Source organism: Phycodurus eques, chromosome 1, assembly GCF_024500275.1.
Source record: "Phycodurus eques isolate BA_2022a chromosome 1, UOR_Pequ_1.1, whole genome shotgun sequence".
NCBI lineage: Eukaryota > Metazoa > Chordata > Actinopteri > Syngnathiformes > Syngnathidae > Phycodurus > Phycodurus eques.
The window spans coordinates 43,825,370-43,846,116 of NC_084525.1; the positions used below are offsets into that span (position 1 = coordinate 43,825,370).

At 41.0% G+C, this 20,747-nt stretch overlaps 1 protein-coding gene across 1 annotated transcript in view; it reads right to left on the reverse strand.

Moving 5' to 3' along the window:
* Nucleotides 1-17,828, reverse strand: part of mecp2 (methyl CpG binding protein 2) — a 28,653-nt gene extending 10,825 nt beyond the window's left edge. The window contains exons 1-4 of the mRNA XM_061693600.1: nucleotides 17,702-17,828; nucleotides 14,142-14,283; nucleotides 13,864-14,060; nucleotides 10,891-11,084 (exon numbers count right to left, since the gene is read on the reverse strand). Coding sequence (XP_061549584.1) covers nucleotides 10,891-11,084; nucleotides 13,864-14,060; nucleotides 14,142-14,283; nucleotides 17,702-17,733 — 565 coding nt within the window. The 5' untranslated portion in view covers nucleotides 17,734-17,828. The remainder of the gene's footprint in view (nucleotides 1-10,890; nucleotides 11,085-13,863; nucleotides 14,061-14,141; nucleotides 14,284-17,701) is intronic.
* Nucleotides 17,829-20,747: the final 2,919 nt, after the last annotated feature.

Consider the following 20,747-nt stretch of genomic DNA (forward strand, 5'->3'; position numbering starts at 1 on the left):
GCTTAGAAAATGGTTGGAGACTGTAACTAAGTACACTCTTGGCCGTTTTCTCCTTGCAAGTCTGAAAACTGAACTACCTCTGTGTCTGTCTTGATTTTTTACAAGTGTTTTAGGTGTCTTGAACCTGACATTTACTTGGTCCTTCGAGCCGGATACCAACATACCCGACGAATCCAGCGGGCGGGTGGATTGCAGTATAAAGACCATGGCCATGGCGGACTCCATTTAAAGTGAGTCCAAAAGACCCTTTCCGGGACTGATATCGGCCCGCCAGCTGGAATCCAAAGGTTGACGGTCCTCTGAGAAGACAGACAGGGGTGAGTTGAGTTTTCATTTAAAAAGGTATGAATGAATAAGGAAAAGGTTTGCGAAACCTGAGACGAAAAAACCCTGTGAATACTAGTCAATGGCGGGTAAAATAAAGAAACTAGGAAAGTTTCGTGGCGTCGTAGTTAAATTCCGTAAAGGACGGCGCAGTCCTCTAACGAGCTGTTGACAGACGTAGTTAAATTCCGTATAGGACAGCGGAGTCCTCTGACGAGCCAGTGTGAATGAAAACTCTTTGAATGAGAGTGTAAACGGGAAATGGGAAACCACTAGGTTTTTCATTCCATACCAAAACAGTGGCAAAGTAAACAATGGACTATTGTGGATGCAAAGGCAAGAATTTTCCACCTGAAAAGGTTGAAGTGAGAATTACCACAACAGAAAATTTGAGTTGCCGTCCTACTGAAAAGAAACAGTGTGCTAGACTACCCTAGATAGTATTACACTGAACCAAATTATTTCAAATGGGGAAAGGAAGCAGTAAAATAAGTGTAAAGATTGGAAGTTCATTAAATTACATTTAAAAAAAATAAAATAAATAAAAATTAAAAAAAAGGAAAAAGCAGGATCCTGATAAAATTTAATATTTAGAGACATGGATAACTGAACACGGCTTTAATGGTTGGTTAAATACACAAAAAATAGCCGCGTTGCAGGAATCAATTATATTAAAAAAAAGAGAAAAAAAGAAAAACCTTAAAAAAATGAAGGAAAATTATTTTGAGGAAACAGAATACTAAAAGAGAATTTGAGAGGGAGACAGAGAACGGAAAGAGAATGTAGACAAAATAAGAAAGGAAAAGGAATGTGAAAAGAAAGAGAGAATGTGTAGAGAAGGAAAAAGAACAATGTTCCAAATAAAGGATGATGATGAGACAGGATCAGTGTCAAGGAGAAGAGAAAGAATTGTTGAAATAAGTGAAAACAGGGGAGGTGTAACTGCCCCCCTTTATCCTAAATTACCACCGCCTCCACATGAGAAGGACTGACACCACATAAAGCAGACATAAACCAGTTTGTTGAGGAACTGGAAAATTAAAGCCCATCATATAACTTAAATGATGCAAATGTCCAACAAGTGTGGATGACGGCCATGGGTCCAGATTGGCATAATATTAGAGGACCATGGAATCCAAGAGATGCAAATGATTTTGGCCCATGATAGTCGCAAATTGGGACACCGGGTGGAAGGATTAATTAACAGAGCAACCCAGCTTTTCAGACAGAACAGAATGGAGTGTTGGTGTTGTGGAAAGGAAGGACACATATCAAGAGACTGTCCAGACAGAAAAACTACAAATGCATGACTAGACCGAGACAAAGGGGAAATGGAACTGACTTTAAAATATGACGGTACTGAAGAAATTCTAAATCTTCAGGAAATACTGACTATGCAAACAGACAGACCAGAAGTGACGTTATTACTAGGCAAACAGACAGACCAGAAGTGACGTTATTAGTAAATGGAAAACCTTTAACCTTTCTATGTGACGTAATACAAGGAATAGGTTTGCCATTGTACTATTACTCACTGGATGTGTTGAATGTACCTCCGTGTGAGACAGGCTCAGCCCTCCTAACAGAGGGGCGAAAAGCCATCACAGATGCACAAGATAGAATGACACCCGACAACTTACATGTGACAATGTGGTACAAGACCAGACCAGGACCAGACGCTAAGTATGAAGACAAACTTAGGAAAACACCACAAAAAAATCACAATTACATATGTCTATTTGGACGCGGAAAGCACCTCCGTAGCCGGAGTAACGCTAATTCCGGAAGCAAAGGCATTACATAAAGAATGGACACCACCACATGTATCTCTTTACAAAGACAACCAAAGTGAGTGGAAAGATCTTTCAAAAATGGTGGAAGAGGGCGAAAGAGCTACAGATTGGGTAGCTACATCAGTAAATACGTGGACCAGTGCAAACACAGGTCTCACGAGAAAAGCACTCTTCTGGTGCGTAAGAATCAAAATTGGAGTACACCTACATAAAAGCCCAGAATGACACATTCTCCTGACCGAGGAGGAAGAGCTAATACTTAAAGATTTGCCTATAACATTGTGGTCAAAAGGCGCCACTGATGTAGGGCGAGTGAAAGGAACATTACCGGTACAAATACGACCAAAAACAGAATATAGACCTTGTGTCAGACAATATCCACTAAAACCAGATGCTAAAGAAGGTATTAAACCAGTGATTGAAGATTTAATAAAAGCAGGAGTAATAATTGAATGCGCAGACTCGCCGTGTAATACGCCAATATTCCCGGTAAAAAAAACAGGCTCCGTCAACAGGATGGTGTATGGTACAGGATCTGCAGGTAATAAACAATGCTGTAATACAAAGGGCACCATGTGTGCCTGATCCGTATACGCTGCTAAATTCATTAAGATCAGATGCAAAAGTATTTTCAGTCATAGACCTTAGTAACGCTTTCTTTTCGGTACCAATACACAAAGACAGCCAATTCTGGTTTGCATTTACATTGAAGGAAAAAATATATACTTACACAAGGTTACCACAAAAATATTGTGAAAGCCCAACTATCTATTCACAGGTTATGAGTGCCAGTATGGCAAAATTCCAAACCCCTGGGGAAAGTCAAATCCTACTCTACGTAGATGACATGTTACTGGCCTCCCCAGACAAACGTACCTGTGAAAGTGATACTTCGGCTCTCCTAAAACACTTGGCAGACGAGGGACATAAAGTGAGCAAAAATAAGCTCCAATTCTGCAAAGAACAAGTTAAATATTTAGGCCATAATTTGAGTAAAGGAGGTAGACCAATAATAGAAGATAGAAAGACAGCTATCTTACAAGCTCCCAAACCACTAACAAAAAAAAACAAAAAAAAACAGATGATGTCATTTTAGGACTAACAAATTACTGTAGGACATGGGTGCCCAATTATGCAGCAATAACTGCACCTTTAAACAAACTCATGTACAGTGAAGACCTAAAGATGACATCACCATTACAGTGGAATGAGGAAGCATAAAAAGCGTTTATAAAAATAAAACAAAAACTAGCAATATGCAAATGTGCTGCACATACAGCCGGAACAGACAGTATCTCTTTGCAGCACAAGGGGAAGAGCAAATACTAAAATCTAGAAAATAATAAGGAACTACACAATGAAGTTCTGAAAGAAATGCAAGAACAAAGCCCACTAAAAGAAAAAGAACAATGGTTAAAAAATAATGTAAAAATGGTCCTAAAGGTAAACCTGTCTTACCCAAAAACTTATATAAATGGGCAGCAGTATTGAGCCATGGTTCAACACATGTCTCAACAGGAGGGATGGTAAGACAGATAAATCAATATTATACAACTTATGGTTTTAATTCTTATTAAAAAAAAATTTGTAGAGCATGTATGATTTGTGCTAGGCATAATCCACAAGGCAATTTGAGGCCCAGGAGAGGTAAATTTCCTGCACCTCAATACCCTTTTCAAATAATTCACATGGACTTTCAAGAACGGACTTTTCAAGATTGTCACGGGAGTGGTGGGAAAGAATATGATCCAACCGGAATCACAGATGTTGATGACCTCCGAAGGAGCTCCTACTCCTGAAGTTCTGCTCACACAAGACGACGTCGTGTCCAGATGGATGAATTATTGATGAAGAATATACAGTGTCTTTTCTCTTAGCATGTTACGGGACGTGTCTTTTTCCCTCCTCAAATCAATATATGGGGAGGTTTTTGACCTGTCTCAAGAGTAGTACTGCCCTATGAAGAATGCTTAGCTCATGACTACATTGTTTATATATCCTCTTATAAGCCTTCCACATAAGAGTAGTACTGCTTAGGGTATGTTACATAGTTCCACGATGTAAACAGGGGAATTGTTGGATTGTTCTATTTGTACTCCTGTCTTTAACAAATAAGTTCAATTTCCAAAACATCCAATGCCAGAGAGAGAGGTGCCCACATTTTATGATGACTCCCTTTTTTTCTTTATAACACTCAAGGTAGATTACTGAATAATGATGTTCTTAGGATGACTCCCTTTTCTGATAACACCCAAGGCCAGAGGTACCTTCTGCTGAAACATATATCAAAACTTTCTCCCAGACAGATCCAACTTACATAGATGCAATTGGAATTCCTAGAGGGGTACCTGATGAATACAAATTAGTAGATCAAGTAACATCAGGGATTGAATCTACAATCTGTTGGTGGTGTACAACCAATAAAAACGTAGACCGAATAAACTACATCCACTACAATGTACAGCGTTAGGAAATTGGACACAAGACGTTTTTGAGGCCGTACATGAACAACTGGGTGCCACATCTTTAATGTCATTTCAGAACAGAATTGCACTAGATATGTTGCTTGCGGAGAGAGGAGATGTGTGTGCCATGTTTGGAGAACTGTGCTGTACGCACCGCTGCAGATGGAAGCCTGACCAGGGCCATTGATGGCGTGCGCACCCTCAACCGCAAGATGAAAGAGCATTCTGGTGTGGACACATCCATTTGGAACAAATGGATGAAAGTGTTTGGCAAGTATAAGATGTTGGTCTCATCAATTTTAATATCAAGAGCAGTATTTGCTGCAAAACTGACATTGTGTGGATGTTGCTGTATTCCATGTTTACGAGCACTTCTGAACAGATTAATCACCACCACAATCCAACCTATGAGCAATCGGGCAGAACAAATGTACCCCCTTCTAACAAAACAGAACCAGGATAGTTCTGATGACGATGATGATGGGGAAATGGAGATCGGGACATTATTTGATTCAGCTGAGGAGATCAAATAAAGCATTTCATGTCTTGTGTTCATTATAATGATCTTACAACCAAAAATCAGAAGAGGCGGCTGCTAAATAAGTGATGAGCAAAAAAAACATGATAAACAGGAGGAAAATGATGGAAAAATGTAAATAAGTTATCATGTGTTGTGCTTCTCTGCTTGCTTCTACTTAGAGAAATGTTTTATCACTGCAAAGCTTTCTCCCACAGGATGAGTTGTATGTGCTTGCAGGTGCAAGGACAAATTTGAGAGGAGTCTTTCTGTGTCTTGATAAGAAGTATATAATTCTTCTACTGTCTCAACCACAACAAAGAATGTTATGTCATGATCACATGAGTTGCAACAAGCATGTATGCCCCCACCTTTTTATTGTTGAAACTCATATGTAACAAGGGAACTGCCCTAAAGAAATAAAAAGAGAGGGTACGGACAGAGTGGGCTTAGAAAATGGTTGGAGACTGTAACTAAGTACACTCCGTTTTCTCCTTGCAAGTCTGAAAACTGAACTACCTCTGTGTCTGTCTTGATTTTTTACAAGTGTTTTAGGTGTCTTGAACCTGACATGGCTTCTGTCTCAGTAAACAAGGGATTAAGTTATTGGCTGCCAACATTTTTTACTGTGTACATCATTCAGCGGCACGAAAGGAAAACATTGGCTTTGTTGACGCAGCTGAAGGACAAAAGGCGCAGAAGGAGTCTGCAGTTGTACCTAAACAGGGTCTTGTGTGACTGAATCTTAGATGGCAGTTTGTCAGATAAAGATGTTTTGCTGAGCCTGCAAGCTTGATTTTAACCACTGAGCCATAGCCATCAGTTCCTGCGTTGATTGGCTGTTAGTATAATCAGCATGCTTGGTAGAAAAGTGACGGCTGATGTTTTATTCCTCTAAAACCGCAATGGTTTCTTAACAAATTACACATACAGCCTTTGACCGGACTCCAGTGACAAAGTATTTAGTAGTCCATTCTATATTAAACACTCGGCACTCACTGTAAACTTTTCTTTTCTTTGGCCCACTCATGGTTGAAGAAGGGTTCAGAGCAGTAGCAAAGTAAAAACAGAACAGCCAAAGTCAAGTCAATGTATCACTGTACCTACTGCGCTACCTGGTGGAACCACTGGGCATTACAGGACAACCTGGTGGAACCACTGGGTATTACATCACAACCTGGTGGAACCACTCGTCATTACATCACAACCTGGTGGAACCACTCGGCATTACAGGACAAAGTCAAATGAATGTAGTCATGATTTTGATATGATTTGGGCGATTCTGTACCAATCTTTGGCGGGCCGGATTGAAATAATCAACTGGCCTGATGTGGCCGGCGGGCTATAGTTTGCTCACCCCTGATCTAGCCTAAAGGCTCTATTCGATGTGACGGACAGGATGCAGGCCGCTGGTCAATGTTGGAATCCAATGCACACCACGCCAATATCTTCCTCCTATCTCCCCTCGCCTGAAACCAACGTCCAGTAAGATGCGAAGGGCCCCTCCTCCACTCATGAATATTATTATCTCCAAATCTGACTGATATGTGCAGGGTCGCGGCTGCAAATCAGATACAAACAGCATTCTTCTCCAGAATACGTCAGACCCCTATGAAGATCAGGCAATTTTCATCCCAGTAATTACAAGGGACAGAAAGTTGGTCAAAGAAATATGGCACAAAGAAAGTAGAACTACGAGCTCAGTGAGGATAACATGTGAACCTATCAAACCATTGTCTCCAGTTGTCTCTGCAAGACTAGCTCTATTCACTATCAGGTCACTGGGTAATAATAAATGTTGATTAATTACATTACAACCTATGATCTAGACTTTTTGCTACTAAATGAAACGTGGTTATAACAGAAAGTAGCTGTAATACCATTTTAAATGAGGCAACACCAGCAAATTCTTATTTTATGAACAAGTGTCGGATAGGAATAAAAGACTTTGGTATTGCTGCTATTTTAAAGTCAATATTTCAGTGTAAAGAAATTATACTCGGTAATTTTAGCTATTTTGAATATTTCCGTTTTTTAAGTAAAGGGTGAGCCAACGGTTTCTTTTTTTTAATAATTTATAGACTTCGAAGATACACTGGAGAATTTATGGAGAATCTTTCAGAACTGCTGTCAGTTATTTGCACTGACTACAACTATTTTGTCAAAATAGGAGACTTTAATATTCATGTTGACAATAACATGGAAAATATTTCTAAAGAACTCTCAGCTATACTGGGCACATTGAGTCCAACCCACACTCAAGGTCACATTTTAGACCTGGTCATCTCTAAGGATGTTGAAATTCTATCAGTAGACATGAAGGATAAGGCTATTTCTGACCATTTGTATGTGTCATTTGAATTCCAGATTCTCCCAAAAGTTCAGACAACCTCTGTCTATTAAGAAAGGGTACATAAATGAGACTACCACCACTAAGTTTATGGAGACCACAGCTGTGTCATAAACTGTGAATGCTGAGACAATTGATGAACTTTTGCATAAATTCACCTGGAAAATCTCAAATGTCATGAATGCTGTCGCTCCTATTAAAACTGAGACAATCTTAAGGCAACCTAGAACACCGTGGAGGAGCACTAGCAGTGGCTCCTGATGACTACAATTCAATTGAGGTGTTGTGTCACTGTCTAAAACAGATAACTGGATGAGCCCAAACTTTCTTCAATTAAACCACAACAAAACTGAAATAATTGTTTTTGGCAATAAAGAAAAGAGGATTGCTGTTAGTAAATGCTGTACACTCTCTTAGTAAATACTGTATATTCTCTTTAAAAACCAAAGACCAAATCCGAAACCTTGGTGTACTAATACAACCCCAATTCAAATGAAGTTGGGATGTTGTGTTAAACAAAAATAAAAACAGAATACATCCATCCAGCCATCCATTCATTTTCTGAACCGCTTCTCCTCACTAGGGTCGCGGGCGTGCTGGAGCCTATCCCAGCTATCATCGGGCAGGAGGCGGGGTACACCCTGAACTGGTTGCCACCCAATTGCAGGGCACATACAAACAAACAACCATTCACACTCACAGTCACACCTACGGACAATTTAGAGTCTCCAATTAATGCATGTTTTTGGGATGTGGGAGGAAACCGGAGTGCCCGGAGAAAACCCACACAGGCACAGGGAGAACATACACAGGCGGGGCCGGGGATTGAACCCCGGTCCTCAGAACTGTGAGGCTGACGCTCTAACCAGTCAATGAACATGCAAATCATGTTCGACCTACATTTAATTGAATACACTACAAAGACAAGATATTTAATTTTATTGTTTTTAGCAAATAATCATTAACTTATAATTTTATGGCTGCAAAACGTTCCAAAAAAGCTGGGACAGGTGGCAAAAAAGACTGAGAAAGTTGAGGAATGCTCATCAAACACCTGTTTGGAACATCCCACAGGTGAACAGGCTAATTGGGAACAGGTGGGTGCCATGATTGGGTATAAAAGGAGATTCCCTGAATTACTCAGTCATTCACAAGCAAAGATGGGGCTAGGGTCACCTCTTTATGAACAAGTGCGTGAGAAAATAGTCAAACAGTTTAAGGACAATATTCCTCAACGTACAATTGCAAGGAATTTAGGGATTTCATCATCTACGGTCCATAATATCATCAAAAGGTTCAGAGAATCTGGAGAAATCACTGCATGTAAGCGGCAAGGCCGAAAACCAACATTGAATGCCCGTGACCTTCGATCCCTCAGGGGAGACTGCATCAAAAACCGACATCAATGTGTAAAGGCTATCACCACATGGGCTCAGGAACACTTCAGAAAACCAATGTCAGTAAATACAGTTCGGCGCTACATCCGTAAGTGCAACTTGAAACTACAATACAATGCAAAAGTTATTTATCAACAACACCCAGAAACGCCGCCAGCTTCTCTGGGCCCGAGCTCATCGAAGATGGACTGATGCAAATTGGAAAAGTGTTCTGTGGTCCGACGAGTCCACATTTCAAATTGTTTTTGGAAATTGTGGACGTCGTGTCATCCGGGCCAAAGAGGAAAAGAACCATCCGGACTGTTATGGACGCAAAGTTCAAAAGCCAGCATCTGTGATGGTATAGGGCTGCGTTAGTGCCAATGGCATGGCTAACTTACATATTGGTGAAGGCACCATTAATGCTGAAAGGTACATACAGGATTTGGAGAAACATATGCTGCCATCCAAGCAACGTCTTTCTCATGGACGCCCCTGCTTATTTGAGCAAGACAATGCCAAACCACATTCTGCACGTGTTACAACAGTGTGACTTCGTAGTAACAGAGTACGAGACTGGCCTGCCTGCAGTCCAGACCTGTCTCCCATTGAAAATGTGTGGTGCATTATGAAGCGTAAAATACAACAACGGAGACCCCTGACTGTTGAACAGCTGAAGCTGTACACCAACCAAGAAAGGGAAATAATTCCACCTACAAAGCTTCAACAATTAGTGTCCTCAGTTCCCAAACGTGTATTGAATGTTGTTAAAAGAAAAGGTGATGTAACACAGTGGTAAACATGACCCTGTCCCAGCTTTTTTGGAATGTGTTGCAGCCATAAAATTCTAAGTTAATGATTATTTGCTAAAAACAATAAAGTTTAGCAGTTTGAACATTAAATATCTTGTCTTTGTAGTGTATTCAATTAAATATAGGTTGAACATGATTTGCATATCATTGTATTCTGTTTTTATATATGCTTAACACAACGTCCCAACTTCATTGGAATTGGGGTTGTAGATTCCGACCTGACTTTCAACAGTCATATCAAATCAATTACTAAAACAGCCTTCTCCCAGCTGAAGAACACATCCAGAGTGAAGGCTGGCATGTGCCAAGCAGACCAGGAGATACTAATCCATGCTTTTATCTCAAGTAGACTTGACTACTGTAATGGTCTTCTGACTAGACTCCCCTAAAAGAGCATTAAACAGCTGTGGCTCATTCAGAAAGCTGCAGCTCGGGTTCTGACCAGAACAAAGAAGTCAGAACATATTACTCCAAGTCTCTAAACTGGATTCCAGTCAGCTTTAGAATAGATATTAAAGTTCTGCTACTGGTCTATAAATCACTTAATGGTTTAGGTCCCGAATACATGAAAGAAATGCTCATGAAATATAAACCCAGTAGGCCTCTGAGATCTACAGACTCCAAAGCAAACAGGGTGAAGCAGCATTTAGCTGTTATGCTGCACACAAATACGTTGTGAATATATTTGTGTGAATATTTTGTGTGAATATTTTTTAGTCCAGGTTAAAAACTATTCTTTTTTCTCATGCTTTCTTGATTGTTTGGAATATAGAATATATTTGCGTAAAGCTGCGGTGTTAAAACTAAACACTATGGTGCGCCACAGCAATACTTACATTACTAAAGAAGTAGTAAACTTTATCTATCCATCCATTTTCTGTACCGCTTATCCTCACTAGGGTAAATAATACTGCAGTGTCAAAACTATACACTAGGGTGCATAACAGCCTTAATACTTACACAAACATAAATATGATGTAAACTAATAAATCACAAGATTTAAAACTAATTGATGGCTTTTCTAAAAAAAACATCTACTCATATACCTCATTTAAGTGTGAAGGAATTTTCAAACTTTTACTATACCTATGTATAATGTGCATTATTGACTTTTGAAGATTTTTTTTGGGGGGTGGGGGGGAATGTGCATTATACACGAGAAATTACAGTACTTGTTTTGAGAAATAACTTTTTTTACGCAGTGTTTGCTCCATACGTATCATTAAACATTTCACACTGCCACTATTTTGTACCTTTGGGCCTTCCACGGCCTCTACCAGACGGTTTGACCACTTTTGGTGTCTTGGGAGGTTTCTTCTCACGACGAGAGGGGCTGCCACGTCCAGTCACGGTGAAGTCAAAATCGTTGGGGTCAGTCGTGGTGTCACCGACCTTCTGGAAGTAAGCGATGAGCTCCACCTTTGACCGGAAGGCCTTTCCGTCCGAGCTTTGCCGCAAAAGAAAAGCTCATGGCTCATACACGCAATAACAGAATGGACGCACCATGTTTACAGCAGGGCTGGGAATCTCTTGCATAAGGTCGATTTGATACATATCTAGATACTAGGGGTGCGCCGATCAGGGTTTTATGGTGCGGATTCTGATACCAATCATCCATGAGTGAGATCTGCCAATCACTGCCGATACCGTTCATATGGATTAGCTGTACATTTTTCAATTTATTTATGGTGAGTGGTATTGGCGATATGATTTTTTTTACATGCCGTGTTTGTTTGGGTTTGCTTTGCAGGTGCTCCGCGCCTGTGCAGTAAAGGGCGATGCTACACTAAGACTGGATGATTATGGGACAAAATAATAATCACGATTATTTTGATTGATATTGAAATCACGATTAATAAACATTATTATTCATTTATTTTACAACTTTGTAGTTAACTACGAAAACTACAATTTTAATAACTTAAAAGAACAACCAGAAAATGAATTAGTAACAAGTATAATAATAATATATTAAAATAATAGAAATCTACAAAACAAAGAAAAATAAATAGTCATGGTTAAAAATGTGCCAATGTTTTTAGTCATTACTGTATTGACTATCATATGTGTCCAAAAAATAAATAATCTTTATTACTCTGGCATTTAACTGATATTTTTTGTAATCCTAATTGACCTACAACAAGAAAAGTTCAGTTTGGTTTCATGTCACAGTCAGAAAAAAAAAAAGTGTGTATTTTTATACAGTCAATGACTATCTACTGTTCTTGCTGTGCACGCCTTGGCCTCTTAAGGGCAAGGTGCGGTCCATGTCGTGCTATAATTTAAATAAACTAATTTCTCACAGTTTAGGAAGAATATATGCCCGTGAGTATTGTTATATTAACTGTCTGTATGTGCCCCAACAGCGTTTTTGTGTGAATGTTTAATATTTGAAGGTAAATCCCTCCCGTAATCAAATGCTATTAGCTAGCCCGTCAATAAGGTTTTTCATTAACCTTAAGCTGGCGATTAAAATGATATCTTGTATTTTAATATAAAATGAGGGTAATTATTTTTGTTGTGCGTTTAGTTTTACAGTAAACTCCAACTGGGTTGTCAACAGCTGAAAGCATCCTCAAATTTGGATTGGGTGGCTGTGGCTCAGTAGGTAGGAGCAGGTCAGTCGGTATGTCGTTCGAAGGGTCACTGGTTCGAATCCCGGCTACGACTGTCCACGTGTCGAAATGTCCTTGGGCAAGACACCCTAATGAATCCTAATTTTCTCCCAGTGGGCCTGGCAGCGGCTTGCATGGCAGCAGTCGCCCATTGGTCTATGAATGTTTGTGTGAGTGGGTGAATGTGAGGCTTTGTAAAGCGCTTTGGGCACTGTGATGGTATAGATCAAGTGCTATATCAGCACAGCCCAGCGTTGCAGTACACTGCACATATTCTCTGTAGGCTGCAAGGTACGAGCTGTGGGTGATTGATTTTGTGATCACCAATGAAAGGCATCGATAGAAAAGTGGTGATCATGTGTTTTTTACGGAAATCGGCCGATCATGATAGGTGGCCAATCGATCGGAGCACCACTACTCGATACACAGGTTACAATTCGATTAAAAAATATCTTTAAGGGCAGAACGATACGATTTGCTTCAGTTTGGGAGCGATGCGATTATTCGATACAATTCGATTTGGTGTGGAAACAGTGTGATGGTTAACATTTGTTGAGACATTAATCATAAAAAAAACCTTGATTTAACTTGGCTTAACTGAATTCTATAAAATGACATTTGTCTAACACTATTTTCAAACATGTAAAAGACTATTTTCAAACATGTAAAATAATTTTTGCTGTATGGCACTGTAAAAAAATAAACTAAAATATATTATATATCTATATTTTCAAATATCAAATTATTTATTTAAATACACCACAACAATGTATTTTGTGGAGAAAATAATCTACACAAACAAACAATAGTTAAGAGCCCGGGTCTGGCACACGGTTGCCCCTCAATCTAGGAGCGCCAGTGTACACACGCAATGCTTTTTTTTTTTTTTTTTTAAACAATCACACTGCTTGCTGAGTGCTGGATGACTTTATGAACTTTAAGTCGTGAAGACGAGTTCAGCTTGACTGGCGTTTGTTGTGTTAGCTTTGGGAAAAATAGTACCTGGCTGTGTGTCCTCCCTGTAGTTTCTTTTTGAGGTTGCAAAGTCTACCAACACTGGAATCTTTAAGTGGATTGAATGGGCTCGAGAAGAAACATTAGTTTGCTGAGGTATATATATAGCCCATGGGAATTGCCGAGCTGCACCCACCTTTGCAATATTGTCTGTATGTTTACAATCTGCAGCGCTCATTTCACCACCGGCCCCGTGTCGACGGCGGACTTGAGATAAAGTCCTTAATGTGACGTCGCATTCAATGTTTACAACTCGGGAGAAATGTAGTTAAACTAGTAGTGTCGCTCGTTCCCACCACTGCTGTTTTTAGTTGTAACCATAACGTTACATCCGTGGCGCACAGCACAAGAGCTCTCATGCTTGTTTTAAAAGATGAGAATTGTAAAGACTCAGGCAACCGATTCCTAGACTCGCGATATCCGGTCCACAGTCCTACAATCGATAGAGCTAAGGATTCCTGTCAGATTTTGTATCGATTATGAAGTCTGCTACGGCTACAGTCTCTCTCTCTTATTATCTCTATCTCTTGCCTTTACGAATGGATATCCAGTCGCATCAGTTTATCGTCCCCAACACTAGTTTACAGTGCATCTTACTTGATCAGGTAGACGTCAAACTTCCCTGCGGAGCGTCCAGACTTCCTCTGCTTGAGCTTGCGGGTCCAGCCTACAGGCAGCGAGGGGTCGTTATACAGCGGTCCGCGATCTCTGATAACGGAGCGCCGCTGCCTGGGAGAACCTGCAGACTCGCTACCAGGCACCACTTGCGATGGCCCTGCCACAGGCTCTGATGGCTACCAGAGAAGCACCAACATCAAAGATCCTTCACATCCATGTTTCATGATCAAAATACAGTTGGTTCCGCCTTCACTCACCGACGTCTGTGGCTCCAGACCTGACGGGGGCAAGGGCACTTGAGAGACGGCCACCTGTTCAACATGGCGCTGTTCCTTGCGAGCCTTCTTTGTCTTCGTGTGGGGTCGTTCTTTCTCCTCCTGGCCCTCAGTCGACTCCTCTCTGTGGAAGATAGATTTCATCAATGTTGACATCATTGCTTACATCACTGATGACGTTGCAGACGCCTCCAACATTCGAAGATGTCTCAAACGGTCTCGTGTCTGAGAACCAGTTCTGTTCAGAAGATGGCAGAGGCAGAGGCAGAGCCAGGATTTTTTTAAGTGGGGTGGCCAGCAAATTACTGTGTGTCCACGAAATTCAATCGTCAAGGGGGGTGGGGGGTTTGGGGGGGGAGCTGAACGTGGTTTGCTACGCTCGAATACTGATCATCAAAGGGGGCAGGGGGTGCTGATGGATATTTGATCGTAAATTGGTGGTCACGTTTTTTTCTGGCCACCCCCGAGCTCTACCTATGTAAAATGAGTACCAAGTTGTGATACGACTTAATGACAAGAATTACTTGATGATCTCCATTCACTAATCACCGTTTACGCACATTTATTGTACTTCCCTGAAGACGTCACGTTTCAAGTACATCTTCAAGATATCAAAAACATGATAAATACAGTGGAACCCCTAAATTCCAACATCTCTGAGCTTATACAATGCAGCATTCCAGCAATCTTTTTCAGAAAAAGACTAAAGTTGTATAAAACTTCGGACTTCAAAACTCTGTCATGCACGTGGGACATGAGCATATTGCAAGTTATCTCATTCCAATCAACTGTATTCGTGGCGACACCTATTCCAAAAGAAGGAGCAGCCTCAACACGGCCATTAAAAAGTAAGAAAAGAATAGACGTAGTAGGAAGTGACATCATATTCAAAGCATTGTGACTCCAGCGTCACCATATACTTCCTTACCCATATCAAAGCTGAGCTGCACTCTTTTACTTTACAAAAACACAGTGGATCTCCGCATTCTCACAGTTTGGCACTTGCAGACTCACCGATTCGCAGATTTTCATTTTTTTCCTCCTCCTAGTTGCCTTACTACTGCATCAGACCGTCTGGAGACAGTTGAATGCACAAGCACAAGTTTTAAAGTTGAACAAAACACTCAAATGTTCATTGACAGTCTTTCAAGCTTTCTGCTGATAAACAAATAAGTCACTGCTCTGAGGGCAAATGACGCAATGACATCACATGCAGTTGCAGATTGCCATGCAACTTCACACATGAGCAGCCATGCACGCTCATGCTTCTGCTCTTTAAGGAGGGCAGCATCTGCATGTTGCAGAAAGTTTTCTTGAACACATGGATACCTGCGAGGATCTCTGAATTTTTTAAAATACCCTTTTTTATTTGGTGTCATCTTTTTCTTCAATTAACTATAAGTGAAATGAAGAAGAAATGTTCTTGTCTCTGATGGGCTCTCCATGTTTACAACTTTCGATGTGGGAATGTGACAATCTGTTAGTGTATTCATGTAAACTGGAAACTCATAGGTCAAAGTTGCTATCTGCTTCTGGATACTGATCCACCTTGATTTGGAAGCAATTTTCCCATCACAGATGGGATAAAGAGAAATGACCTGTTCTTGGGCAAATTACTTTTTCAAAAGTAATTGAATTAGTAACTGAATTACCTCATAAATATAATTAGTTACCAGGGAAAGTAAACATTGCCTTACTTTTTTGAAAAACCTTCAAATATGTCGAAGAATTATTATTATAAATTCCTTTTTCTCTATTAAACTGTTTTTCTTTACTCTATGATATGGATCCACTGGGTCTTAAAATAAAGAATAACGAGCTGCAAGACTAGCCAGCTTTATATGGAGCCTTCCATTCCGATTATAATCAGTTTAGAAGCCCAAACCCAATGAAAATGTGCCATATAAACACCTCAATCGGAATAAACAGGCCAAATCCGAATGGAATTTCATTTTGTTTCACAGGGGTTGAATATTCCTTTTGCCAAACCGATCAGAAATTATCGCCATGCTTGATCTCGACGTAAATGCGCAGTGACGTCATTGTTTATGCACGGCATAAATATTACGGCTCCCGATGGAGTTTACATGCGACGGAGATCTTGTTTTTAACTATTTATGTTGTTTTTTAAATAAACATATAAAAATAATCCCAACTACTGTGCTGAAAAGATGGCAGACCTCTACCTTGATAAATGATGTGACGTTCACGATGAAGTGCACGTCCAACGGCTGTTCCGCTAATGACACAACCGTCCAACTCTGTCTGCTCACTCTGTGGTCCGCATGCCCGCTCACTACAACAATGACAATTTATAGAGTCCGGAAAAACTATTGTTTCCATTTCATTTATCGAACAATAAGTCGATATAGTAATTATTGTGACAGGGCTAGACTGAACTTTCAATAACCATAACTACTACTGCAGAAATTCACGTAGTTTTTTTTGTTTTTTAAATTTCCTTATTTGTAATTGTAATGCTGTTCCTTCAATGTTAATATTAAACGTGGTTCATCTGCGATCAGATCTGAATCCACCAAAACACAAAAAAAAAACAATGCTGCTGATGCTGAGCTCGCCTCGTAATTTCCTGCATGTAATTTTCTTGTCTTCTCACCATCTTCCTGTCTTAACAGTACAAGACCGGTCCTTCTTAAGAATAAGTGTCGCAAAAAGGCATAACACGGTTAATCCTTTGACACTTGCTGAACTGAGCTCAAAACTGCGCTGTCACGTGGCAGCAGCTTCAGTTGAGCTTTAAGTGTGTTTGTTGTTGAATTCCGAATTGCATTACATCAGAGGGGCTCAACTGTATAGTGTTGCATTTTTGGTGGGACCACTTTGACTGACCCTATGACCCCTGGCTGTGGGGTCCCAGTCCTCTGGTTTGGTGTGAGGATGACAATGCTGAAGCTGAAGCAGCAGCCACATGAACAGGAAGTGAACTAGTGAGGAAAGTAGGCCACACACACGAATACAATTCACTGTCTTTTCGCAAGTTCAGGTGTTCACCCTAACTGTGGTCATGTTTCTGCTCAGCAAGTGGTGACAACATAAGATGCCTAGCTCAGCAGCACCTAGGCGGAAGATGCTGACTGGAGGTATTAAGTGCATGTAACGGGAAGTGCACAGGTTCACGAATAAGTGCGTGAATACCCACTCACTACCACGAAAACAGTCAATGTTGGGCAAATGACTAGCTAGTAGCCTGCTAGACACCTGCCTGCTAATAATGAGTGCCCGAGGTTGGAACGAGAGGCAGGCATGGCAGCGCGGGCCGACCTCCAGGCGTGCGGGAACGTATACTCGACTCTGGGGAAGAGTGGCGCAAACGGACGAGCGGCTCTATCAGCAGCTAAAGTAGGGACGGAGCTGGAAGTTGGTGACGTATTCCAGTTAAGCCTGCTCCGCCGAGACAGGCCGGTGTAAAATGAACGCACTTCGAAGGGAAAATAAAAAGACGACAGAAAGATGGCGGAGGCGGCCAATACAGCAACGCTTTACCAGATGATGAAATGTTTTTTTTAAAAGAGCTTACGTACATTCTCTCCTCCTCGCTCTCCACGGCAGCCATTTTTTATTTAAATAAATAATTTTATATTAAAAAAAAAAAAAAAAAAAAGCCTCCAAACATCTCTGATGCACCCCGCCCCCTCTAACTCCTTTTCCAACCACCGTCACTTTGACAACATCGCGAGATGTGCACTGAACGCTGAAATGTCGAGTAGCGAAGGCGGGCTGAGATCTCGCGAGATGTTGAGCCAGCGTCAGCCTGGGACGGTGAGTCCTGCTTTCACTAACGGCGTCATTAAAATAAAATAAAACATAAAATTAATAAAAAAAAGTGCCATATAATGCATAGAAACACTTTTAAAAAGAGCAATAAATTGCACTAAAATCCTAATACTCCAAGTTGACGTCGATCAACCGTTTCGTTCCGCTACTTCTGCAGTGTCCGCCTGGGCCACCGGGGGGCAGTACAGTACAGTCGTGCGGTCGGCACTCCATTCACACTGCAATCCGGTTTTGTTCAACGGGTCGAAGCACTGCGAAGCATGGAATGTTTCACGCTGCCAACCGGCCCCGGTAAAGTCTAATCACGAGTTGTTTTTCACGGCAGAGGATAAAGAATTATGTGCCTGTGGTTATATATGCCTTGATGATTTTAGCCTTTTTCTCAACCGCCGCAGTGTGAATGTGTGAAGTGTCAGTCCCAAAAGAAGAGAGAAAATGCTTCCAAACTGATTCAAAAATAGATTTGGTGCAAATTCATACAACTTTAGTCTTGTAAAATTCTCATTTAAATGTGGAACATGTACCAACTTAAAATGACAATTTTCCCCCTATTACGTCAGGACCATAAAATTGTGACTTGACTCCAATAAGAAAAATTACAACTTTTTTCTTTTTTTTTTACTTGCGTTACATTACGCTTGTAAAAATGTGCTTAATTAAATGAGGTAAATGAACTTTTTACTCAAGAATTACAACTTATTGCTCGCAAAATGGTGACTTTGGGATATGATATGATGACATTTTTTCTGGTAGTATTCTGGTAGTTTTTTTTTTATGGCCTTTGTATGGTCCTAATAATCCTTTAAGTAGGGTGAGACATTAAACAGACCTGTCACAAATAAGAATTTGCATCCAGTAGTGCTGCAATTACTAATTGATTATTCTACTGATAACTAGAGTGTGCAATTTCTGTAAAAAATGTGTGTGAATGCTGAAATGCTGAATGAAATCATATGGAGTCGTATTGATTGATATGGAATGATAGGGAATTATGTTGAATATTACAGAATGTTTGGAAATAATGTGGAATGATATGAAATGAAGTGAAATGAACTGAACAGTTAGAGTATTTGAATCGGTCGAGAAATGTTGAAGGAGGAGGGAATGATGTAGAATTAGATCATAATGTGTGGGAAATGTGGGTATTTTATTGTGGTAAGATGAGACATATGGGTGGATGTGTAATTTATGTAATGAGGGAATTTGGGGAATTATTTTGTGGTTGGAATGGTTTGAATCGGTTAAGAAATGTTGAAGCAGGTGGGAATAATGTAGAATTTGTCATAATGTGGGCATGGGTATTTTAATGTGGAAAAGGGGAGAATTTGGGTAATGTGGGAATGTGGAAAATATTTTGTTGTTGGAATGGGAAAAAGTGGGTATTTTAACATGGTAAAATGTGAAATGTGGTTTAACAAGTGACCGTGACCATGAACTGCTGCCAGTCAAGGTGGCTTTGGTGGAGTGGAGGCACTGGGTAGAGGGGGCACATACACCGTTTTTAGTATGGACAGATCACAAGAACCTGGAATATCTTAAATCTGCTAAGATATTAAATGCCAGGCAGGCTAGATGGGCTTGTTTTTCACTAGATTCAATTTCACGTTATCCTACTGACCTGGTTCTAAAAATGATAAGCCAGATGCTTTATCGCGCATTTTCTGCGCAGATAATTCTTTGTCCAACCCTAAAACCATTTTGCCCAAGTCATGTTTCGTTTCCGCTTTTGTTTGGGACATTGAGACTGCGGTAAAGGAGGCTCTGAATAACACTCTTAGCACTGAAAATTGCCCTGAAAACAGGCTTTATGTGGTTCCGACCTTAAGGGCAAGAGTCATCCACTGGGCCCACACTAACCGGACTGTATGTCACCCAGGCATTCCCAAGACTCCATCTGTGGTCGAACAGCGCTTTTGGTGGCCCAATGTTATGTCAATGCTTGCCAGGTATGTGCTGCCAACAAGTCCTCTCGTAAACGTCCTTCTGGGGAGTTGCCACCCATGACTATACCACAACGTCCTTGGTCAGACATCTCCGTAGACTTTGTAACGGGATTACCAGCCTCGAAAGGAAATACCACCATTCTCACAGTCGTGGACAGGTTCTCTCTCTCTAAAATGGCACACTTCATTGCACTCCCGTAACTCCGCTCAGCTAAAGATACTGCAGAGTTAATGATCAATCACGTATTCAAATTCCATGGTTTCCCCAAGAATGTGGTATCCGATAGGGGTCCCCAATTCATTTCGCAATTTTGGAAGGAGTTTTGTAATCTCATAGGTACTACCGTCAGTCTGTCATCTGGATTTCACCCTGAAACCAGCGGCCAAACCGAGAGGCTGAACCAGGACCTGGAGCCTGGGCTCCGATGTCTTGCTTCACAGGAGCCACGATCCTGGTCTCAGAAACTGGTTTGGGTCGAATTCTCTCACAATTCCCTCCCCTCTGCATTCATTGGTCTATCGCCTTTTCACGTTGTGCATGGTTACCAACCATCTCTATTTCCTGCCATAGCCCCAGAGTCCACAGTTCCAGCTTAATTGACCTTGGTGAGACGCTGCAGGAGGACCTGGGAGCGAGCCTGCCAGATGCTGCTGCGCCAGGGACGGTCCTACAAAACCGCTGCTGGCCGTCGGAGGACACCAGCCCCGACCTACAAAGTGGGTCAGCGAGTTTGGCTCTCCACCAAGCATATTCCACTCCGGGTGGAGTGCCAGAAGTTTGCTCCCAGGTTCGTTGGGCCCTTCCCCATCACAAAGATCATCAACCCTGTCACCGTGAAGCTTAGGCTCC